The sequence below is a fragment of the Ranitomeya variabilis genome, chromosome 4 (assembly GCF_051348905.1).
Source record: "Ranitomeya variabilis isolate aRanVar5 chromosome 4, aRanVar5.hap1, whole genome shotgun sequence".
NCBI lineage: Eukaryota > Metazoa > Chordata > Amphibia > Anura > Dendrobatidae > Ranitomeya > Ranitomeya variabilis.
The window spans coordinates 382,604,368-382,630,943 of record NC_135235.1 but is presented as its reverse complement, the minus strand read 5'-3'; the positions used below and the strand labels follow the sequence as shown (position 1 = coordinate 382,630,943).

At 45.5% G+C, this 26,576-nt stretch overlaps 1 protein-coding gene across 4 annotated transcripts in view; it reads left to right on the top strand.

Annotated features, from left to right (window-relative positions):
* Window positions 1-26,576, top strand: part of LOC143764831 (E3 ubiquitin-protein ligase ZFP91-like) — a 95,506-nt gene that overhangs the window by 12,667 nt on the left and 56,263 nt on the right. For 2 of the 4 annotated variants that reach the window (XM_077250822.1, XM_077250824.1), the window contains exons 3-7: window positions 4,005-4,196; window positions 4,465-4,504; window positions 4,598-4,687; window positions 4,797-4,901; window positions 15,519-15,635. In XM_077250822.1, coding sequence (XP_077106937.1) covers window positions 4,005-4,196; window positions 4,465-4,504; window positions 4,598-4,687; window positions 4,797-4,901; window positions 15,519-15,635 — 544 coding nt within the window. Of the gene's footprint in view, window positions 1-4,004; window positions 4,197-4,464; window positions 4,505-4,597; window positions 4,688-4,781; window positions 4,902-15,518; window positions 15,636-26,576 lie in introns of all 4 variants that reach the window. The other 2 variants (XM_077250821.1, XM_077250823.1) reach the window with 1 other exon arrangement.

Below are 26,576 nucleotides of genomic sequence, written 5' to 3'. Positions count from 1 at the left end.
TTTACATTTACAATGGTAACCAGGGTAAATATCGGGTTACTAAGCGCGGCCCTGCGCTTAGTAACCCGATATTTACCCTGGTTACCATTGTAAAACATTGCTGGCATCGTTGCTTTTGCTGTCAAACACGACGATACACGCCGATCTGACGACCAGATAAAGTTCTGGACTTTCAGCAACGACCAGCGATATCACAGCAGGATCCTGATCGCTGCTGCGTGTCAAACACAACGATATCGCTATCCAGGACGCTGCAACGTCACGGATCGCTATCGTTATCGTTGCAAAGTCGTTTAGTGTGAAGGTACCTTTAGGGTTGGAGCTAGGAGTTAGGCTTTCCACTGTTTTGGCACAACATGGGGTCTCCAAACACGACATGGTGTCTGCCATCTATTCCTGCCAATTTTGCGTTCACAAAGTCAAATGGTGCTCCCTCCCTTCTGAGCCCTGTCATGCGCCCAAACAGTGGCTTTCCCCCACATACGGGGTAGCTGTGTACAGAAGAAAAATTGCACAACAAATTTTGTGGTCTATTTTCTCCTGATACCCTTGTGAAAATAAAAAAGTTTGGGTCTGTACGTTTTTTGTGAAAAAAGTAAAATGTTCATTTTTTATTATGTATTATTATCTTCATTTAATTTGTGTTAAATGAAAAAACACAAAAAGAATTGTCCTAAAGCCAAATTGGATATAATATCACACCAAACATAAAAAAAGGGGGTGGACAAAAGTATTGGCACTGTTCGAAAAATCATGTGATGCTTCTCTAATTTGTGTAATTAACAGCACCTGTAACTTCCCTGTGGCCCCTAAGAAGAGGTGTTGGCAATAACTAAATCACACTTGGAGCCAGTTGACATGGATTAAAGTTGACTCAACCTCTGTCTTGTGTCCTTGTGTGTACCACATTGAGCATGGAGAAAAGAAAGAAGACCAAAGAACTGTCTGAGGACTTGAGAAACCAAATTGTGAGGAAGCATGAGCAATCTCAAGGCTACAAGTCCATCTCCAAAGACCTAAGGCCATGTTCACACTTTGCGGCGTCCCTCTGCGGGTTCTCCCGCAGCGGATTTGATAAATCTGCAGGGCAAAACCGCTGCGGTTATCCCTGCAGATTTATCGCGGTTTGTTCCGCGGTTTCCGCTGCGGGTTTCCGCCTATACTATTGATGCTGCATATGCAGCAATATGCAGCATCAATAGTAATGTTAAAAATAATAAAAATTGGTTATACTCACCCTCTGATGTCCGGATCTCCTCGGCGCTGCACCCGGCGGTCCGGTTCCAAAGATGATGTGCGAGAAGGACCCTTCGTGACGTCACGGTCATGTGACCGCGACGTCACGGTCATGTGACCGCGTCGTCACCGCAGGTCCTGTTCGCACAGCAACTCTGACCGGCCGGCCGTGTGCAGCGCTGAGAGGTGAGTATAACATGATTTTTTATTTTTATTCTTTTTTTTTTTACCCCAAATATGGTTCCCAGGGCCTGGAGGAGAGTCTCCTCTCCTCCACCCCGGGTACCACCCGCACATTAGCCGCTTACTTCCCGCAACGTGGGCACAGCCCCATGCGGGAAGTAAGCGGTTCAATGCATTCCTATGGGTGCAGAATCGCAGCGATTCTGCACAAAGAAGTGACATGCTGCGGGTTTTAAACCGCTGCGTTTCTGCGCGTTTTTTCCCGCAGCATGTGCACAGCGGTTTGCGGTTTCCATAGGGTTTACATGTAAATGGAAACGCTATGGAAACTGCTGCGGACCCGCAGCATCAAAATCGCGGCAGTTCCGCGGTAAAAACCGCAAAGTGTGAACCCAGCCTAAATGTTCCTGTGTCTACCGTGTGCAGTGTCATCAAGAAGTTTAAAGCCCATGGCACTGTGGCTAACCTCCCTAGATGTGGACGGAAAAGAAAAATTGACAAGAGATTTCAACGCAAGATTGTGCGGATGTTGGATAAAGAACCTCGACTAACATACAATCAAGTTCAAGCTGCCCTGCAGTCCGAGGGTACAACAGTGTCAACCCGTACTATCCGTCGGCGTCTGAATGAAAAGGGACTGTATGGTAGGAGACCCAGGAAGACCCCACTTCTTACCCCGAGACATAAAAAAGCCAGACTGGAGTTTGCCAAAACGTACCAGAAAAAGCCTAAAACGTTTTGGAAGAATGTTCTCTGGTCAGATGAGACAAAAGTAGAGCTTTTTGGGCAAAGGCATCAACATAGAGTTTACAGGAGAAAAAAAGAGGCATTCAAAGAAAACATGGTCCCTACAGTCAAACATGGCGGAGGTTCCCTGATGTTTTGGGGTTGCTTTGCTCCCTCTGGCACTGGACTGCTTGACCGTGTGCATGGCATTATGAATATAAACATGAGGATGAATGACCTCGGGGAGATCAAAACATCCAACACCGCGGAGACACCATCACGTGTTTCTCAACGCAGATTCTTTCCCGGTGAAAGACCTGGCTATTCATTGCTTGCGTTGAGAAACACGTGATGGTGTCTCCGCGGCTTTTCTACATGCATTTGCATATTTCCCTTAAGGGATGGGGGCAGTGTTCTGGATCACTGCGTTGAGAAACACGTGATGGTGTCTCCGCGGTGTTGGATGTTTTGATCTCCCCGAGGTCATTCATCTTCATGTTTATAGTCTTTTCACTAGGCACTGCTCCTAATAGCCAGTTTCCTGCTCCACACTGATGAGGGGCAAATACCCCGAAACAGCTGTCTGTGGATGGATACCATGTTTTGGCATAGGTGGTTTTTTCCTTTATTGGATGCTGCCCTTCCCGTGGTTGTTCCTTCCCGGTGAAAGACCTGGCTATTCATTGCTTGCGTTGAGAAACACGTGATGGTGTCTCCGCGGCTTTTCTACGTGCATGGCATTATGAAGTCTGAAGACTACCAACACATTTTGCAGCATAATGTAGGGCCCAGTGTGAGAAAGCTGGGTCTCCCTCAGAGGTCATGGGTCTTCCAGCAGGACAATGACCCAAAACACACTTCAAAAAGCACTAGAAAATGGTTTGAGAGAAAGCACTGGAGACTTCTAAGGTGGCCAGCAATGAGTCCAGACCTGAATCCCATAGAACACCTGTGGAGAGACCTAAAAATTGCAGTTTGGAGAAGGCACCCTTCAAATATCAGGGACCTGGAGCAGTTTGCCAAAGAAGAATGGTCTAAAATTCCAGCAGAGCATTGTAAGAAACTCATTGATGGTTACCGGAAGCGGTTGGTCGCAGTTATTTTGGCTAAAGGTTGTGCAACCAAGTATTAGACTGAGGGTGCCAATACTTTTGTCTGGCCCATTTTTGGAGTTTTGTGTGAAATGATCAATGTTTTGCTTTTTGCTTCATTCTCTTTTGTGTTTTTTTCATTTAAGACAAATGAAGATAATAATACCAAAGAATTTGTGTTTGCAATCATTTTCATCAAGAAACTGAGTATTATCTGACAGAATTGCAGGGGTGTCAATACTTGTGGCCACAACTGTATTTTGTGTGACATAACTCTGATTTAAGGGCACAAAAATTAAAAGTTTGAAAATTGCACAGGTTAGAAAATTTTGCCAAATTTCCGTTTTTATTATAACTGAACGCAAGTCATATAGAAGAAATGTTTACCACTATCATAAAGTATAATATGTCAGGAAAAAACATTCTCAGAATCAGTGGAATCTGTTGAAGTGTTCCAGACCTATAACCTCATAAAAAGACAGAGGTCAGAATTGTAAAAATTGGCTTGGTCATTAAGGTCAAAATTGGCTTGGTCACTAAGGGGTTAAAATGCCAATATCTCTGGAGCTGTATGTCGGATATGCGAAGTACCAAAAATCTGAAAACTCAGGGTTGCAGGGAAATAATGTAAGAGCAAAAATTGGCCTCTATTGACCTTGTGACCAGTCCTCTTGAAGATCCTGTAGCTGTCTGCTGCTAATAATTTTGTGGTGTTCATCGTTACTGTGTTTCCTCTCATGCTGTCCGTATTTTTACCTCACCTCTCAGCACCAAAGTGTGAGGTGGAGGAAGTAGTCGTACAAGCGAGAGAGCCTCCCATCTTAATTCCTGACTCCCACCTGGACGGGGAGGAGACTCGGACGGTTGTGAAGGAAGGTGTCTTGCGCAGCACACACTCAGACTCCCCTACCTTGGAGCTCATCTGTAAAACTGAGCCTGACCAACATGATCTTGTCTATGGTAAGAAAATGAAAGCGATAGCATACTGTTGATGGCCGTAAAGTAGAATATTCTGAAAATATCGCTCCCATTTGTCATGATTTTTCTGAATAAACCACAGAACTTTTTGTAGGGGTTGTGGTAAAATGGCTCACGCTTAATTTCTTTGCTCTTAAAATGATGAGCGTGGCATGGGTATTGCTGTGGCCATGAATACAATCATAAGGATGTTATGGGACTCTCAGAAGAGACCAGCAACATTTATTCTTCATGACTTTGCATCTTTCAGAAATCAATGAAGGACCTTCCTCGTATACAGCTGGAATCAGGTAATGTCTTCTAGATTTGTGTGCTGGTGTTATTTTTCGGCGCTAAGTTTTTTGACTTCTGCTTTTTCTTTGCTTTTTTGTGCTCTTTTTCAGTGATGAAGAAGACGTGTTAATAAGTGAGGAGGAGACTCCATATAAAGATGATCCCACTGATGAAACTTACAGACCACCTCATATAGAAAGGTATTGGACATTATCAACTGCAATGTTCCATATTTTACCATCTGTCTCCAGCTTCTTTCATTTCTATAATCTGCTTTCTTGCTTCCCCTTACTGACTTCTGCTTCTCAGTGAAGATGACGATGACGACGATGATGAAGATGAGTTGATAAGTGAAGAGGAGATTGGTTATAAAGATGATCCCAGGGATAAGAGTTATAGCCCACAACTGAACAGGTACATGGTGCTTCTGTTGTTCCACCATCCTTTTGCTTTAAATTGAGTTTTCCCACTAACAAAGTACATTTTAATCAGTAGATCTTGGAATAACAGTAAGAACCACAATTTTGTGTGTTAAATAAAATGCTCCTGTGCTGAGATAATCTTATAAATGTGCCTCAGCTGTGTACTGTGTAATGGCTGTGTCTGACTGTTGTCTCATACCACATCTCCTGGCAAGATGAGGAATAAAAAGAGAGTTTTTTGACATTACAGGTTCGTTTTAACCCCTTCCCGACCTGTGACGCAGCGTATGCGTCATGAAAGTCTGTGCCAATCCGACCTGTGACGCATATGCTGCGTCACAGAATGATCGCGTTCCTGCGGGTCGGGTGAAAGGGTTAACTGTAATTTCACCCGCCCTGCATGTACAGGCGGAGCTGTACTTGAGCCCGGGGGTGGCTTCGCCCCCCGTGGCTACGATCGCTCTGATTGGCTATTGAAAGTGACTGTTTCACTTTCAATCAGAGCAAATCGTAATATTTCACCAATGAAAATATTACAATCCAGCCATAGCCGATGCTGCAATATCATCGACCATGGCTGGAGACCGCGATCTGCCACCGCCACCGATCTCCTCCCCTCTGTCCTGTCCTCCGCTCCCCTCCATCCTCCTGTCCGCTCCCCCGTGGTCTGATCTCACCCTGGTGGTTCGATCCCACCCCCCCCATACTTACCGAGCTCCGGTGTCCCTCCTGGTGTCCGTCCGTCTTCTCCATGGGCGCCGCCATCTTCCAAAATGGCGGGCGCATTCGCAGTGCAGCCGCCGGATCTGCTGGCCGGCAGATTCATTCCCGATACATTTTGATCACAGGTTCTATCACAGTGATCAAAATAAAAAAAATAACCCCCCCCCTTTATCACCCCCATAGGTAGGGAAAATAATGAAATAAGGAGAATATATTTACTTATATTTTTCCACTAGGGTTAGGGTTAGAACTAGGGTTAGGGTTGCAATTAGGGTTAGGGTTGCAGTTAGGGTTAGAATTAGGCTATGTGCACACGGTGCGGATTTGACTGCGGATTCGTAGTAGTTTTCCATCACGTTTACAGTACCATGTAAACCTATGGAGAACCAAATCCGATGTGCCCAAGGTGCGGAAAATACCGCACGAAAACGCTGAGTTGTATTTTCCGCAGCATGTCAATTCTTTGTGCGGATTGCGCAGCGTTTTACACCTGTACCTCAATAGGAATCCGCAGGTGAAATCCGCACAAAAAATAATGGAAATCCTGTGGATTTTTAAAAAACGGTGCAGAAAAATCCTCACATGAATCCGCAACGTGGGCACATAGCCTTAGGGTTAGGGATGGAATTAGGGTTGGAATTAAGGTTAGTGTTGGAAATAGGGTTAAGATTAGGGTTAGGCTTGTGGTTAGGGTTAGGGGTGTGTTGGGGTTAGGGTTGTGGTTAGGGTTGGGTTTAGGGTTATGACTAGATTTGGGGTTAGGGGTGTGTTGGGGTTAGTGTTGGAGTTAGAATTGAGGGGTTTCCACTGTTTAGGCACATAAGGGGTCTCCAAATGCGACATGGCGCCACCATTGATTCCAGCCAATCTTGTGTTCAAAAAGTCAAATGGTGTTCCCTCACTTTCGAGCCCTGACGTGCGCCCAAACAGTGGTTTACCCAAACATATGGGGCATAAGCGTACAAAAAAAAATTGCACAACTTCTTTGGGAGTCTAATTTCTCCTGTTACAATTGGGAAAATAAAAAAAATGGGGGATAAAAAATTTTTGTGGGGAAAAAAAAATATTTTTTATTCTCACGACTCTGCGTTATAAACCTCTGTGAAGCACTTGGGAGTTCAAAGTGCTCACCACACATCTAGATAAGTTCCTTTGGGGGTCAGTTGTGGGGGGTTTCTACTGTTTAGGCACATCAGGGGCTCTGCAAACGTAACATGACGCCCGCAGACCATTCCATCAAAGTCTGCATTCCAAAACGTCACTACTTCCCTTCCGAGCCCCGACGTGTGCCCAAACAGTGGTTTCCCCCCCACATATAGAGTATCAGCGTACTCGGGACAAACTGGACAACAACATTTGGGGTCCAATTTCTCCTGTTACCCTTGTGAAAATAAAAAATTGCAGGCTAAAATATAATTTTTGAGGAAAGAATAATTATTTTTTATTTTCATGGCTCTGTTATAAACTTCTGTGGAGCACTTGGGGGTTCAAAGTGCTAACCGCACATCTAGATTAGTTTCTTGGGAGGTCTAGTTTCCAAAATGGGGTCACTTGTGGGGGAGCTCCAATGTTTAGTTACACAGGGGCTCTCCAATTGCGACATGGTGTCCGCTAACGACTGGAGCTAATTTTTCATTCAAAAAGTCAAATGGCGCTCCCTCCCTTCCGAGCCCTGCCTTGTGCCCAAACAGTGGTTTACCCCCACATGTGAGGTATCGGTGTACTCAGGAGAAATTGTCCAACAAATTTTAGGATCCATTTTATCCTGTTGCCCATGTGAAAATGAAAAAATTAAGGCTAAAAGAAATTTTTTGTGGGAAAAAAAAAAAAAAGTACTTTTTTCTTTTTTACGGATCAATTTGTGAAGCACCTGGGGGTTCAAAGTGCTCACTATGCATCTAGATAAGTTCCTTGTGGGGTCTAGTTTCCAAAATGGGGTCACTTGTGGGGGAGCTCCAATGTTTAGGCACACAGGGGCTCTCCAAAGGCAACATGGTGTCCGCTAACGATTGGCGCTAATTTTTCATTCAAAAAGTCAAATGGCGCTCCATCCCTTCCGAGCCCTGTCGTGCGCCCAAACAGTGGTTCTCCCCCACAAATGGGGTATCGGCGTACTCAGGACTAATTGTACAATAACTTTCGGGGTCCAGTTTCTCCTTTTACCCTTGGGGAAAAAAAAAGTTGCTAAATATCATTTTTGTGACTAAAAAGTTAAATGTTCATTTTTTTTCTTTCCATGTTGCTTCTGCTGCTGTGAAGAACCTGAAGAGTTAATAAACTTCTTCAATGTGCTTTTGAGCACCTTGAGGAGTGCAGTTTTTAGAATGGTGTCACTTTGGGTATTTTCAGCCATATAGACCCCTCAAACTGACTTCAAATGTGAGGTGGTCCCTAAAAAAAATTGTTTTGTTAATTTTGTTGTAAAAATGAGAAATCGCCGATCAGATTTTAACCCTTATAACTTCCTAGCAAAAAAAAATTTTGTTTCCAAAATTGTGCTGATGTAAAGTAGAAATGTTATTTATTAACTATTTTGTGTCACATAACTCTCTGGTTTAACAGAATAAAAATTCAAAATTTGAAAATTGCTAATAAACGCAAAAATTATCGACCTAAATTTACCACTAACATGAAGCCCAATATGTCACGAAAAAACAATCTCAGAATCCGTTGACGCGTTCCTGAGTTAGTACCTCATAAAGGGACACTGGTCAGAATTGCAAAAAATGGCCAGGTCATTAAGGTCAAAATAGGCTGGATCATGAAGGGGTTAAAGAACATTAAAACAAGAAATATCAATCCGATTTTTGCTTATTTTTTTTAGATACATGGGGCCTCATATTTGCAGATATTTTTTTTTTTTTGAATGGTTGCAGGGCTAAAAAACAGCTATTTGGATTGATAGTGGCTTATTTATTTATTTTTTTTCCTGAAATTTAGTTTTATTAACTTTATAAGGTAATAAACGACCTTTGGGGGGGCATCTCAGTGTTTATATAAAAAAATAATAATTTAAAAAAAAAAAAATATATATATATATATATATATATATATATATATATATATATATGTATATATATATATATATATATATATTGTCTAAGAGGTACTTCCGTCTTTCTGTCCTTCTGTCACCGTTATTCGTTCGCTGATTGGTCTCGGCAGCTGCCTGTCATGGCTGCCGCGACCAATCAGCGACGGCCACAGTCCGATTAGTCCCTCCCCTACTTCCCTGCACTCACTGTCCGGCGCCCGCTCCGTAATCTCCCTCACACAGGGTTAATGGCAGCGGTAACGGCCCGCGGTGTAACGGGCTCCGTTACCGCTGCTATTAACCCTGTGTGTCCCCCAACTATTTACTATTGATGCTGCTTATGCAGCATCAATAGTAAAAATATGCATATTAAAAATAATAATAATAAAAAAAACCTGCTATACTAACCCTCCGCCGCCTTTCTCGCTCCTCGCCACGCTCCCCGGACCGCTCCATTACAAGCGTCAGCTTGCGGTGAGGTCCCGTCCCAGGGCTGGTGTGCGGCAAGGACCTGCCGTGACGTCACGGTCATGTGACCGCGACGTCTTCATAGGTCCTGCTCCCACCAGCCCTGGCACTTGCAATGGAACTCGGCTTCAGGAAAATGGCCGCTGCGATCTCGATCTGCGCACGCGCGGCATCCCGCGGCCATTTTCCTGAAGCCGAGCACTACCATCTGCACAGGATCCCAGGAAGAGGAGAGGCGGGACGCAGAGGAGCAGCGACAAGAATGGTGAGTATGATACACTACAAGGGGCCCTCGGATCGTTAGGTGAGTATGTTTATTTTTTATTTTTTGGACCTGTGACATACGTGCCTCGGTAATATCCTACGTGACTCTGCTGTGTACTACGTGGCTGGGCAATATACTACGTGGCTGGGCAATATACTACGTGGCTGGGCAATATACTACGTAAATGGGCAATATACTACGTGGATATGCATACTCTACAATACCCGATGCATTTGCATCGGGCCACCATCTAGTATATATATATACCATGTGTACTCGATTATAAGCCAACCCGAGTATAATCCTAATTTTACCACAAAAAAATGGGAAAACTTATTGACTCGAGTATAAGCTGGGTATGCATTGTCCCCTCATCACTATCTTGGTCTGCATGACTCCTCATCCCTATCCTGGTATGCATGGCCGCCTCATCCCTATCCTGGTATGCATACCCTCCTCATCCCTGTCCTGGTCTGCATGGCTCCTCATCCCTATCCTGGTATGCTTGGCTCCCCATCCCTAGCCTTGTATGCCTGGCTCTTCATCCCTTCATCCCTATCCTTGTTTGCATGGCTCTTCATCCCTATCCTTGTATGCCTGGCTCTTCATCCCTATCCTGGTCTGCATGACTCCTCATCACTATCTTAGTCTGCATGGCTCCCCATCCCTGTCCTGGTCTGCATGGCTCTTCATCCTCATCCTGGTATGCATAGCTCCTCATCCCTATCCTGGTCTGCATGGCTCATCATCACCATTGTTGGCTTGTGTGGCTCCTCATCCCTATCCTTGTCTGCATGACTCCTCATCCCTATCCTTGTCTGCATGGCTCTTCATCCCTATCCTGGTATTTATGGCTCCACATTCCTATCCTTGTATACATGGCCCCCTCATCCCTATCCCGGTATGTATGGCCCCCTCATCCCTATCCTGGTATGCATGGCCTCCTCATCCCTATCCTGGTCTGCATGGCTCCTCATCCCTATCCTGGTATACGTGGCTCCTCATTCCTATCTTAGTCTGCATGGCTCTTCATCCCCATCCTGGTCTGCATACATGCATACATGGCCTGATTTGCATACATGCTGTCACATGCCGACGAGACGTGTCCAGCCTTGCTTAATACAAGAGAATTGAGCAAAGCTGAATAAAGTCTAGCTGGAATCTGGCCAGAAATATGGAAATTGCATACTTGTGGTCATATGACTCCCAGCAATGGCACCTGAGTATCGTTTTGCTCGCGTTCTGTGAGGATTCACACGTCTGCAGTTACACAGAGTGACTGCAGACTTCTACCCCAAGGCTGGACAACATTTTTAAGTGATTAACAATCAGTACTGGCATTTGTTCACTAATGTAAATGGATCTTTAACATATGTCTAGTTGCTATATATAGGGCTAATTAATAGATAGTTGTCCTTATTTGTCTCTTTTAGATTTGTTCATTTACCTATAGTTATACTGATTCTCCCTGTAAGTTACATTTTAAGGCACATTTGTAACATTTTTCTATTGTGAGGATTTAGGAGATAAAGAATTATTTTGATTGGTAGAAGGAAGGTATCTATTTGCCTTCTGACAATTTGCTAATTGAGTTAAAGGGATTGTCTGATCCAAATCTACAGGTGCTTCTCACAAAATTAGAATATCATCAAAACGTTAATTTATTTCAGTTCTTCAATACAAAACGTGAAACTCATATTAGTCATTACAAATAGTCATCTATATGATGACTTATTGATTTGGACCGGCCACAAGTGAGTACAGTCAGATTGGGGGTGCCATGGTGCCATTTTGATAAAGGTGTCTGTAGTGTAAACGTACTAGCTGATAAAGTCAGAAGTGTAGCCTGCAATGTGTAGAAAAAGGACCCCAGCTGCAGCTTTCCACCACACCTGTATTTTCCCATAAATGTATTTGTTCCTGTTGGCGAAATAGGAAGGAGAGTTCTGCAGCACAACTGGGCCGTGAAGGGAACTGGGCATGAGTATTTAAGAGCACTGCGAAGTCTGAAGTTGGTTGTATACCATTGGTATCTGTCTCATTCCACCCTTCCCAGGGAGTATTCTTGCTGCCAGACTCCTGCCGATATGTAGTTTGTCTTCTGTGAAAACAAATAATCAGGCATGTTGACATGCAACTTTCCTGATCCTTCTTTTCCCCGTCGTCTCCCTTGAGTTAACAGTCCTGACATCACCATACAATTAGATGGTCTGCCCATCCACCGTAGGTAACTATATGCTGCACAATGCTCATTTGGCCTGCTACATACACCTGCACGCTCAGGGTACCGTCACACAGTGCCATTTTCATCGCTACGACGGCACGATTCGTGACGTTGCAGCGTCGTATAAGTATCGCTCCAGCGTCGTATACTGCGGTCACACGTTGCAATACACAGCGCTGGAGCGATAATTTCATGACGTATTTGCGATGTAGAAGCCGTTGGTTACTGTGCGCACATCGTATACAACCTGTGTCACACAATGCAATCATGCCGCCACAGCGGGACACTAGACGACGAAAGAAAGTTTCAAACGATCTGCTACGACGTACGATTCTCAGCGGGGATCCGGATCGCAGTAGCGTGTCAGACACAGCGATATCGTAAATGCATCGCTGGAACGTCACGAATCGTGCCGTTGTAGCGATCAAAATTGCACTGTGTGACAGTACCCTCAGTTTATGGGAGAGACTCATCTGGAAGCAGCTTGTCCTCTAAGGATCAAGGATCAGGCATGTTGACAGAGAGCAAGCACAGCGCTTCTTTCCGATGACATCTGTCATTGGGGGAAAGTTGAGTTTTCACGGTACACATTAATGATCAGTTAGTCCCACTGACATTGGGGCAGTTTAACTGATGTTATCTGTTTCATGTGATACTCATCCTGTGTATGAGCACTCTAGATGCTGCTTTAATTTAGACATTTTTGTCAGACTGGTCTGTATACCTGTCAGGTCATTAATTATACGCAGTGAAAACATAGGAGATGTAGGCAATTGCACCTATATGCCATCTGAGGGGGCAGGTAACCCATGTAAATGGCAGATGAGATGTCGCAGGACGTGCCAAATTGTTCCTAGTATGTGACCGTGGAAATAAGCAGACCTTGTAGCTAAAGTGTGATTCCTATAGGTGTTACTATATTCAAGGCTATACTTTAACACTTTATTTTTGTTGAGCAAATAACCCTTTTTAAGAAGCTTTCTTGCCAAATCATCACTGTTTATGCTTCTGTTGTCTTGTAAAAAAAACCTTTGCATCAGTCTTGGGGATTGTGGTGCACCAAAAATGCCGTAAGCATATATAACCAAATCTATATATATGAGGCATCGTGATTACTCGCTAATCCCGCCCCCTGCACAGTAGCTCCGCACCCCACAACATCACCACACATAATCCCGCCCCCACCCCATTACCACACACAATCCCCCACCCCATTACCACACACAATCCCACCCCCCACCCCATTACCACACACAATCCCACCCCCACCACATTGCCACACACAATCCCACCCCCACCACATTACCACACACAATCCCGCCCCCCACCCCATTACCACACACAATCCCCCACCCCATTATCACACACAATCCCACCCCCACCCCATTACCACACACAATCCCGCCCCCCACCACATTACCACACACAATCCCGCCCCCCACCACATTACCACACACAATCCCGCCCCCCCACACATTACCACACATAATCCCACCCCCACCATATTACCACACACAATCCCGCCCCCACCACATTAACCCACATAATCCTGCCCCCCACCACATTACCACACACAATCCCGCCCCCCACCACATTACCACACACAATCCCGCCCCCCACCTCATTACCACACACAATTCCACCCCCACCTCTTTACCACACACAATCCTGCCCCCCACCTCATTACCACACACAATTCCGCCCCCACCCCTTTACCACACACAATCCCACCCCCACCACATTACCACACACAATCCCGCCCCCCCACCACATTACCAGACACAATCCACACCACATCACCACATTACCACACACAATCCCGCCCCCTCACCCCATTACCACACACAATCCCGCCCCCACCACATTACCACACACAATCCCGCCCCCCACCCCATTACCACACACAATCCCGCCCCCCCCACCCCATTACCACACACAATCCCGCCCCCCCACCCCATTACCACACACAATCCCGCCCCCCCACCCCATTACCACACACAATCCCGCCCCCCCACCCCATTACCACACACAATCCCGCCCCCCACCACATTACCACACACAATCCCGCCCCCTCACCCCATTACCACACACAATCCCCCCACCACATTACTACACACAATCCCACCACATCACCACACATAATCCCGCCTCCCCACCACATTAACCCACATAATCCCGCCCCCCCACCACATTACCACACATAATCCCGCCCCCCCACAACATTACCACACACAATCCCGCCCCCACCACATTACCACAGATAATCCCGCCCCCCACCACATTACCACACACAATCCCGCCCCCACTCCATTACCACACACAATCCACACCACATTACCACACACAATCCCGCCCCCCCCACATCACCACACATAATCCCGCCCCCCCCACCGCATTACCACACATAATCCCGCCCCCACCGCATTACCACACTATCCCGCCCCCCACCACATCATCACACATAATCCCGCCCCCCCTCCACATTACCACACATAATCCTGCCCCCCCACCACATCACCACACATAATCCTGCCCCCCCTCCACATTACCACACATAATCCTGCCCCATCACCACACATAATCCTGCCCCCCCTCCACATTACCACACATAATCCTGCCCCCCCTCCACATTACCACACATAATCCCGCCCCCCCACCACATCACCATACATAATCCACATCACCACACATAATCCCGCCCCCCCACCCCATTACCACACACACAATCCTGCCCCCCACCCCATTACCACACACAATCCCGCCCCCCACCCCATTACCACACACAATCCCGCCCCCCCACCCCATTACCACGCACAATCCCGCCCCCCACCACATTTCCACGCACAATCCCGCCCCCCACCACATTACCACACACAATTCCGCCCCCCCCACCCCATTACCACACACAATCCCGCCCCCACCACATTACCCCACCCCATTACCACACACAATCCCGCCCCCCCCACCCCATTACCACACATAATCCCGCCCCCCCACCCCATTACCACACATAATCCCGCCCCCCCACCCCATTACCACACACAATCCTGCCCCCCACCCCATTACCACACACAATCCCGCCCCCCCACACCATTACCACACACAATCCCGCCCCCCACCCCATTACCACACACAATCCCGCCCCCCACCCCATTACCACACATAATCCCGCCCCCCACCACATTACCACACATAATCCCGCCCCCCACTACATTACCACACATAATCCCGCCCCCCACTACATTACCACACACAATCCCGCCCCCCCACCAATTTATGTTTCGTTATGAAATTTGTTTAGATGCTGGAATGAATAAAAAACGCACATCTTACTGAATCCTGAATCCAGTTTGTTTTTGATTTTACTCTGTGAATAAAATATATTATTAGTATTATTCAGATTTTTAATGATTATTATTGTTATTAACTTCATTTTAAGTTAATTTACACCTGCGTGAGCGCTATTGAATGTTGTCATTATTTACTTTAGGTTAATCACTAGCAGCGTTAATTAGATAGCAATGAGCGTGCCGAGCGTTAGCTGGCTGGAAACAGCTAGTATAGTACTAAGCCGGGTGCTACACCCTGCATTGAAGGTACAATAACATTAATGGGAGAAGAAAGGATCAATGCAATAAGTATCCTTATTGCATTGATCCTTTTTGTCTCCCATTAATGTCTGAAAAAACCCTTTGAACACCTCACATTTGACAGTGCTTTGGACTTTGGGGCTCAACCCCAAGCAGCCATGCCCCATGTCTTGCTCAGGTGCCCATGTTACTTTTGCTCATTACAGTACAGTTTAGAAAGGTATCACTAATAAGTTATTTTTCTCTGCTATTTATGTAGTGCTACTGCTATTATTAAACTGTGCATGGCTAAAATGCTTTCTTAGGTCCTCTACTGGCCCCAGACGTCGAGGTCCTCGTCCCAGAGAAGAGACAGCCCCTGTAGAAGTAAAGATGGAAGTGAAGGAAGAGAACCCTGTCCCTGAGCCAGAAGCCCCTAGGAAGTAAGTAACAGCATAATTAGTGCCTAATTATAATAATTATAAAGCTCCTTGTTTTACCAATCGGTGCTTGTCTCAGAGGACGGACACTTTCCAATAAGTAAGTTATTAAGTTGTTTATAACTTTAGAACACACAGCTTCGATAAATGCTCTCTCAATTCCTTAAAAAACATTTGTTCCCACAGTTAAACCCTTAACGATGCAGCCAATTTCTGTTTTTGCTTTTTCCTTTGTTCCTCCCCTTCTTCCCATTTTTGAGTGACACCATTCATTTTACTACATAGTGTACTGGAAAATAGTTTTTTTAAGAATTTCTTTGTTGGTATACATTTTGTGGTAAAACTGACCCGGCAGTATGATTCTGCTCATGAATACAATTACGGTGATACCAAAGTCCATTTTTTTTTTTTATTTAGTAGTGATACAAATATCAAAAGTTTTTCCCAAAAATTTTTTGGGGTGCTATCACCATTTTCCAAGTCCTGTAAAGTTTTCATTTTTCGATCAATGGAACTGTGTGACAGTTTATTTTTTTGCAGGGCGAGACAACAAGATGTTTTTATTAATACCAGTGTGGGTTAGACATGTTTTTATCGCTTGTTAGAGCACTTTTTGAGGCATTGCAGTAACAAAAAAACCTTAATTTTAGCGTTACTGAATTTTTTGTTTATGGTGTTTACCGATCAGGTGTTAAATATTTTTATATTTTGATAGCACGGATGGCGAATACCACATGTGTATTTTTCCTTTATTTTATCTTTATTTTTAATGGGGAAAACAGGAGTGATTTGAACTTTTTGGAGGGAGTTTCATATATTTTTTTTTTTTTATTTTTTTTTTTACTTTTCACTGCTCTTCTTAGATCCCTTAGGGGACTTGAAGATGCCTACAGCAGAAATTACAATCTGCTTTGAAGCCTGGCCCATGCTGGGTTTTGAAGGAGCTCCTTAGGCTACTTTCACACATTTTCGGCGTCAGGCTCAATCCATCTAATTTTCAAAAAAACTGATCCGGCGAATGTTGCCTTGACTTGTATTAGTGCCGGATTGCGTCGGATGACCTTGCGTTTTGTCCGGTTTTCGCCAGATCCAGCAAATCTGCCATTTCTGGTTTATTGAAAAAAGATCCATAGCAACGTTTTTTGTCTCCGGCGAGAGAATGGGAGCCGGAAGGTGCCGGATCTGGAAAATGACGGATTCCGGCACCGGATTCCGTTTTTTTTAAACTGATGAGCATGCTCCAAAATTTTTTTTATCCAATAATCTAGATATGCTAGCCGGATCTGTCAAAAAAACCGGATCCGTCTCATCAGTTTTTCACAATCTGCGCCGGATCCGGTTTTTCCAACATTCGCCGGATTGTGTCTGATGCAAAAAACCTGATGTGTGAAAGCAGCCTTAATGACAAGCACGGAGGTCTTCCACAGACCTCCAGCTGTCATAAGAATCCATCAACGTGCCACTATCACGTCATGGGCACGCCGATGTTCGCATGGAATGACACTCCCCTATGCCATTGTTAGAGGCAGTTCTTGGCTGTAACACACAGCATCACCTGCCGAGTACAGTGTGGGTTCACCTCGTGAGCCGGCTCCATACAACCGATTTTGACTTGTGCTGTACATGTATGGTGCATGTCGTGAGGAGGTTAAGGAGCTTCCTTGGTCAGCCAACTATTCAATATACTCTCTTTTTGTTGTTGTTAGGATAGTTAGGTGGATGCAATCATTCTTCTTCACCTTTGCATTTAGGGCTGTCCTATATTTGAAAATGCAGCAATAAAGAACGAGTTTGTTAGTATTTCAAAATGTCTTGTCTTCTTTATTCTGCTGTTCCCATCCTACTTTGCCGTGGCTGGATTTCTGCAGACCATGATCCTCTTTAGTCCTTTTGCATTTTGGACAATACAGATTTTGTTACTGATACATAGAATTTTGCATTTAATTTCCCTACTTTTTTAATTAATGGGATTCTGTTACCTCCAAAAATGTTATCCACCAGGGGATATAGGGGTAGTCTGGGGGTAAAATTTCATTTTCTTGCTTCAGTAAGCCAGCTACACAGTGTTTCTACGCTATTTATGCATGTGCTGTAGAATTTATACCCACCCATCTTCTAGAAAACTCGAAATTTCGTCAGCCAAGTACAGTAAAATCACAGTGTGAACAGTCAGAATAGATAGAATAGCTAGAAAGATGTCACTGAGATATCTAATCAGTGCAGTGCATGTATAGCTTACTGTACATGTATTTAGCTAATAATTAAATAAAATTAAAAAAATGGCGTGGGATCCCCCTTAATTATCTTAACCAGCTAAGGGAAAACCTTTACTGGTTATTAAAAATAGGTGGACCCTACATCATTTTTATTTTTAAGGGGGGAAGTCAACCATTGTTAACCAGTAAAGGCTACGCAGACGGCTGTGAGCTGTTATTAATAGTCTGAGAAGCTTCATTTTTATTACCCCCTTCTCAGACTATAAACATCAGCCCCCAGCTGTCCGCTTTCCCTCAGCTGGTTAAGATAATTAAGGAGGACCCCACGCCATATTTTTCTTAAAATTATTTAATTCTTAGCTAAATACATGTACAGTAAGCTACACGCGTGCTTCAATTATATAGCTCACTTTCTATCTATCTATATATCATCTATCTATTTAGATCTTTATAAAAGACTAGATGGCAGCCCGATTCTAAAGAATCGGGAGTCTAGAATCCATATATACTTTATTTATTCAAATGTAAGAATAATACAATTAATAAATAATAGTAAGAAAGAACAAAAAATGGCTGCACTCACCAGCTCTTGACAATTCTTGACAGTACAGCACATTTCTGATTGGTCGCTCGCGGCAGGCGGCAACCAATCAGAAAAGTGCCGCGCACCACGAAGGCATATATCTTTGTCCACCCTGAGCGGGTGTAGGACGCTGGTGACGTCACTTATCTCCGGACATTATCTCCGGACAAAGCCACGGAAGTTGGCACAAATTGCCGGAAGTAGTATTCTAGGCAATTATATATTAGATTTTAATGTTATCAGTGTTTACCTTTGAACGTTTATATTGTATTGTCCTGTCACCAGCCATGTGTACGATTATCGGCCGAAAGCCTCTCTGGAACCAATAATCACCCCATGTAAAGGTATCTTTATAAGTTAAAGATTCAGAATACTATGACTTTTATCATATCCTGAACAGTCAAGTTTTTTATGAACCGTTAAGGTTTTCTGGTTGAAGTAAAAAAAACTCTGAGTGTTTACAGTTTGAAACCATAAAATGTTGAAAAATTATGTCAATCTTGAGTATATCACTCAATGGTGCTCATAAACGTGTCAAATTTGATCTATAATATACTTTAATATACGTTACTTTAATCTTTAATATACTTAAGAACAGGGCCCCAGACATCACACAGGGGGTCTGAAACACCGCACAGTGGTCCAAAATATCGCTGTGCTCTGCCTGGGGCCCCATATGCTGCCTGGGGCCCCTGTGCTCTGCCTGGGGCCCCATAGGCTGCCTGGGGCCCCTGTGCTCTACCTGGGACCACTGTGCTCTGCCTGGGGCCCCATATGCTGCCTGGGGCCCCTGTGCTCTGCCTGGGGCCCCTGTGCTCTGCCTGGGGCCCCTGTGCTCTGCCTGGGGCCCCATGTTCTGCCTGGGGCCACTGTGCTCTGCCTGGGGCCCCATAGGCTGCCTGGGGCCCCTGTGCTCTGCCTGGGACCACTGTGCTCTGCCTGGGGCCCCATATGCTGCCTGGGGCCCCTGTGCTCTGCCTGGGACCACTGTGCTCTGCCTGGGGCCCCATATGCTGCCTGGGGCCCCTGTGCTCTGCCTGGGGCCCCATATGCTGCCTGGGGCCCCTGTGCTCTACCTGGGGCCACTGTGCTCTGCCTGGGGCCCCATGTTCTGCCTGGGGCCACTGTGCTCTGCCTGGGGCCCCATAAGCTGCCTGGGGCCCCTGTGCTCTGCCTGGGACCACTGTGCTCTGCCTGGGGCCCCATATGCTGCCTGGGGCCCCTGTGCTCTGCCTGGGGCCCCATATGCTGCCTGGGGCCACTGTGCTCTGCCTGGGGCCCCATATGCTGCCTGGGGCCCCTGTGCTCTGCCTGGGGCCCCTGTGCTCTGCCTGGGGCCCCATATGCTCTGCCTGGGGCCCCTGTGCTCTGCCTGGGGCCCCTGTGCTCTGCCTGGGGCCCCTGTGCTCTGCCTGGGGCCCCATATGCTGCCTGGGGCCCCTGTGCTCTGCCTGGGGCCCCATATGCTGCCTGGGGCCCCTGTGCTCTGCCTGGGGCCCCTGTGCTCTGCCTGGGGCCCCATAGGCTGCCTGGGGCCCCTGTGCTCTGCCTGGGACCACTGTGCTCTGCCTGGGGCCCCATATGCTGCCTGGGGCCACTGTGCTCTGCCTGGGGCCCCATATGCTGCCTGGGGCCCCTGTGCTCTGCCTGGGTGTAGGACACTGGTGACGTCACTTATCTCCGGACATTAGCTCCGGACATTATCTCCGGACATTATCTCCGGACATTAGCTCCGGACATTAGCTCCGGACAAAGCCACGGAAGTTGGCACAAATTGCAGGAAGTAGTATTCTAGGCAATTATATATTAGATGGGCATTTCCTGAAGGAAATACATGGTGCTTGAACAGCGCTACCAGCTTTACAGCAGCACTTTTCACACACGGGACTGGGGGGCGCGCTTACTTTTGCACCCGGGGCCGGGGGCGCGCTTACTTTTGCACCGGGGGCGCACTTACTTTTGCACCCGGGGGCGCACTTACTTTTGCACCCGGGGGCGCACTTACTTTTGCACCCGGGGGCGCACTTACTTTTGCACCCGGGGGCGCACTTACTTTTGCACCCGGGGGCGCACTTACTTTTGCACCCGGGGGCGCACTTACTTTTGCACCCGGGGGCGCACTTACTTTTGCACCCGGGGGCGCACTTACTTTTGCACCCGGGGGCGCACTTACTTTTGCACCCGGGGGCGCACTTACTTTTGGGGCCGCAGTTACTTTTGGTGGGCGGGGCTCCTCGGCCTCCGATTTGGTTGGCGGGGACCCTCGGCCTCCGATTTGGTGGGCGGGGACCCTCGGCCTCCGATTTGGTGGGCGGGGACCCTCGGCCTCCGATTTGGTGGGCGGGGACCCTCGGCCTCCGTTTTGGTGGACGGGGACCCTCGGCCTCCGATTTGGTTGGCGGGGCCCCTCGGCCTCCGATTTGGTGTGTGCTCTGCCTGGGGCCACTGTGCTCTGCCTGGGGCCCCATATGCTGCCTGGGGCCCCATATGCTGCCTGGGGCCCCTGTGCTCTGCCTGGGGCCCCATATGCTGCCTGGGGCCCCTGTGCTCTGCCTGGGGCCCCATGTTCTGCCTGGGGCCACTGTGCTCTGCCTGGGTGTAGGACACTGGTGACGTCACTTATCTCCGGACATTAGCTACGGACATTAGCTCCGGACATTAGCTCCGGACATTATCTCCGGACATAGCTCCGGACAAAGCCACGGAAGTTGGCACAAATTGCAGGAAGTAGTATTCTAGGCAATTATATATTAGACTAGATGGTGGCCCGATTCTAACGCATCTGGTATTCTAGAATATGTATGTAGTTTATTTATGAAGATTTCAGAGTAATGCAATGAATACACAGGATTTGGCTGGCCGGGCGCGACTAATTAGCAAAGCTTGGTTCAAATCCCGAGTCAATTCGCGGCCAGACTGCGTCTGTTGCTGATTGGTCGCGCCCGGCTGGCCGCGAGCAGTTAGTGAAGCCAGGGCCAGCTGCAGCGCACGTAGCATATAACACAGCCCACGTAGTAAATAGTACAGCCCACGTAGTAAATGGCACAGGCACGTAGTAAATGGCACAGGCACGTAGTATATAGCACAGGCACGTAGTATATAGCACAGCCACGTAGTATATAGCACAGCCCACATAGTATATAACACAGCACACGTAGTATATAGCACAGCCCACACAGTATATTACACAGCCCACGTAGTATATAGCATAGGCATGTAGTATATAGCACAGCCCTCGTAGTATATAGCACAGCCCACGTAGTGTAAAGCCCAGCCACGTAGTATATAGCCCAGCCACGTAGTATATAACACAGCCCACGTAGTATATAGCGCAGCCCATGCAGTATATAACACAGCCCACGTAGTATATAACACAGCCACGTAGTATATTGCACAGCCCACATAGTATATAGCACAGCCACGTAGTATATAGCACAGCCACGTAGTATATAGCACAGCCACGTAGTATATAGCACAGCCACGTAGTATATAACACAGCCCACGTAGTATATAGCGCAGCCCACGCAGTATATAACACAGCCCACGTAGTATATAACACAGCCACGTAGTATATTGCACAGCCCACATAGTATATAGCACAGTGACGCAGTATATAACACAGCCCACGTAGTAACGTATTTTTCGGACTATAAGATGCACCGGACTATAAGACGCACCCAGGTTTTAGAGGTGGAAAATAGGGAAAAAAATATTTGAAGCAAAAAAGGTGGTAAAATATTTAATAACATAAACATACTATTATATGTGTTGTTATTATATGTAATAGTATGTTATTATGTTGGAAGCTGCGGGTAGAAGATGGAGCTGCATGACCAGTGTGGTGTCTGTAAAGTACTATATGAAGATGCTGGAGGGTGAGTATAAGAATGGGGGCACATGGCTTATATTTAAAGCACCACTCCAGCACTGAAAAATAACACTGGAGTGCTGCTTTGAGATCCCATTGGGAGAACTATAACTCGTATATAAAGCTGGGTACTAATCCAATAGGAATAATTAATGTTAGCGATTGGATAAAACTTAACCTTTAATTGGTCTATATAAAATGGTACATACATGTAATTAGACAAAGGACAATAGGATAAACACCCTTGTGCTAGTGCAACCGAACCAAACAGAAAAAGGGAAAAAACAATTGAAACAATAAAATTGACAGTGATTGGGGGTCACAATGTATCAGTGGCCCTAATCCCTGGCTAGGGATTTATTATCATAAACAATACCCATTTGGTATATACAGCTCCAAAATATGGTAATGCACTGTCCCTTAATGTTGTATAGATATTGTATAAATATTATACGTGTATATAGAGGTCGTGATACTGGCTACATGAAATGATCAAATGGTACAATTAATTCCACGTGCCCTCATATGAAATCAAGATACCTCACATGAAAACATGCATAAAAAACAACCACAATGCTTATTAGCTCAGGGTATATATATCAATCCCTGTTTTAGGAGCCTACATAGAATACCCTCCAGGCATATATCATGTCTATGGCACTGTCAATGGTGAATAGCAGCAAAAAACAAGAGGCTTTTACAAGCAAATCATGACCTAAAAATGTATCACTATAGTTGTATAAGTTTAGGATCATGCTACCTCATGAGCATATGCCACGAGCGTCCCTTTGAGTCAAAATAGTGAGGTCAATGTATTCCTGCACAAGACCATATTACCTACAGGTCCTGTATGTGCAGATATATATGAAATGCAACATATCCATATATCAGATAGATCTCACCCAAAAGATGAAGAGAGTAACGTTTGTCTCTCAAGGGTGAGCCAGCCTCTCTCTTATGTAGCGTCTCCCGACGCGTTTCGTCCATACGGACTCATCAGGGGAGTTTGAAGACCTAAAGTTGCCGCTTTAAGAGACGTGAATTTCTCCATCTTCTCCTGAGTCTGCTGATATCGAACTGCTCTTGGATGTTCCGCAGACAAGCATCCATAGATTCTGGAGCTGAGGAAAAAATAGCAGATCTGCACTTCTCCATAGTATAACAATGGACTGATTGCTATCCGATAAAACATAAGAGCACTCGGCCGTGTTATACGCGAGCCCTCCGTGTGAGGGGGTCACTGATTGACATACCGACCAGTATGCAGCTTTAGCCAGTCAAAGAAGCCTACGCGAAACGCGCGTAGGGGCTGGAGTTTCCACATCCCCACTACGATCACTATGGGTGAGGTTCATTTTTGTAACTATCTTTATGCTTTATAATGTTAGCAGAATGTATGGCGGCTACCGTGCACATTTAATATATACGGCTTTGTTAACTTGAACCTCTGGTCGGACACATTCTAATAGTGTGGATGCTGGGATACTTTAGGCTTCTTTCACACTAGCGTCGGGCTTGGCCCGTCGCCGTGCGTCGGGCCGAGGTCCCCGACGCTAGCGTTGTCCCCGCCGCACAACGGGGGCAGCGGATGCATTTTTCCAGCGCATCCGCTGCCCCATTGTGAGGTGCGGGGAAGTGCGGGGAGGTGGGGGCGGAGTTCCGGCGGAGTTCCGGCCGCGCATGCGTGGTCGGAAAAAGCGGACCGTCGTGAGCAAAAAACGTTACATGTAGCGTTTTTTGCTCCCGACGGTCCGCCACTGCACGACGCATTCGTCGCACGACGGGTGCGACGTGTGGCAATCCGTCACAATGCGTCGCTTCATGTTAATCAATGGCGAAAAAACGCATCCTGCAAACACTTTTGCAGGATGCGTTTTTTTGGCAAAACGACGCATTGTGACGGAATGCAGTTAACGCTAGTGTGAAAGTAGCCTTACTTGGATCCTTTGCATATAGAGAGTGACCCTTTTTTTGTAACTACATGTAACTTTTATACTGAATTTTTCAGACTGTGGTATTGTTATAAGTTGTGTATTTAATAAATATTATACCCTTTACTTATAAATAGTGTTCTGACTCCATTTATCTGATTATATATATATAGTATAAAATGAGGCAGACAGAAATTGATAAAATAATAAAGGACACATAATGACATAAAGCAATAAAAATCAAGTAACAATAGCTACAAATGTATAAATCTTTACAAATAAGGGGAGAGTGCAGCTTTAGACGGACACAACTACTGTATATAAAAGTGAGCATCAGTAAAACAAAATAGAGGAGGAAGCTGACCCAATAAATATATCAATAGGAACTCCTAAAAATACTATCATTTCAACTATATGGGGTCAGGCAATCCAATTTAAACTCCAATACTTCTCCCTTTTTCGTAATAATTGGAAATGGTCACAAGCTTTATCTTTTCCAAGCAAGTATTTTTTCCAAGCAAGGTCCACTTCAGTAGCAAAGGAGTGTTGAATAAATAGTAAAAAAAACTTACATAAAAATCACAAAAAATAAAAAATATACTATGTAAAAAAAATTGGCATATCCTTATGAAAGCAGATCAATTTTTATTCAGTATTCACAAAGAAAATCTTTAGATACAGATTATCATGTATCAAATAATTTAAAACTTTAAGCTAACACTTACATACCAGTGTGATAATAGTCAGTGTCTTATCAGAAGGAGGCACTGAACACTCCCAACAGGGGATCCAAAGAGCATATATAGTTCAATCTATCAGATAATCAGCACAGATAAACTCTGTTTTTAGTTTGCACCCTTTTTTAAGTCTATTTTAGGCCTGCTTCACATGTCCTGGTGATTCCTGTACAGGAAAAACCAGTACTGGTGAGATCCGTGGTCCGTGTCAGTGTGCCATCCGTATGTACATATGCATATGTAACATCCGTGTATCCATTTGCTGTCCTTGTGTGGCATTTGTGTGACACTTACCGGTGTCTGAAAAAGCAGTACAGTTAGCTGTTCCCAGGTGCTGGCTGCTGAATGCAGCTCTCATCATTGTCACCTGGTCTCCCTGAGATTAGCGCAACCAAGCAACAAAGATGGGAGTTGTGTTCAGCACCCACTGTGTACATATTGTGTAAAATCAAGAATTGAATTAAAAAAAATGGCATGGGCTCCCGCGTAATTTTCTTAACCATCAGAGGGAAAGCCCACCTTGAAGGAGTGATGTTAATCTAAGAAAAGCGACAATATCCCAAAAGGTTCTCATGGCTATTAATAACAACAGCTCACAGCTGTCTGGTCAACCTTTACTGTTGAGTCTTGCCTTGTGGCAATGGCAAGTGAAGTAATAGAATTAGGGTTGATGTCGGCCTTGTATTGTCAGCTGCCATCAAGCCAACGGGTTCGTAATGGAGAGGCGTCTATAAGATGCCCCCTTTTCTAACACCATAGTAAGTTTTGAAATAAACAGCAAGAATAAAATCCGTTATTTGAAATACAACTCAACACCCTTTTACACATTTATTAAAAAAACAAAGTTATACTCACCTTTAAGCCTATAATCCATCAAAGCCCATGCCCCCTGTAAAGGACAAAAAAAATAATGAACAAGCAAAATCCTCACTTGTCTGACGAGAAGATAATTCATACTGTCCCATGCCGTAATCCATTTCTGCATCATCTAGATTTTAAACTGAACAGTGGCATGCACGACCGTTCAGGCTGAAATCCAGGAGACCCTGAACTACTGAGAGCGTAGCTGCAATGATGAACGTTGACATCATAGTGGTTACCACTGGTCACTGAAGCTGCAGTTCCCACAACCAACTCATTGTGAGCGGTCCTGTGAACTGCAGTGACATCAATGAGATCACCGCTAGCACCGTGATAAATTCACATTACGTCCACAAACCTAAATGTTTTCTGTCTGGATTTTATATGACATACCAACACAAAATAGCAATTATTTGTGAAGTGTAAAGGAAATTGTGATGGTGTGATATGCTATGTGGGTATCATTTTTGTGTATATTTCTATTTTACTTATTTTCATGGTGTTCTCTTGTAGAAGAAGTTATTTTCTAATTGATGAATGGCTGTTGCTGCCCTCTGATATCAGCCACCACAGCACTTTATTGTTTGCTAATATGCTAATGACATGTTGACCTAGCTTGTTGAAACAATGAGCCCGAGACCTTCCCCCTCCTGACCTGTGAATGAGGAGGTGAGACACATATCATGTGTATATGTGTGGAATGATGATGTCTTCACAGCATCTCAGAGAAAAAGAAGAGTATATGGAC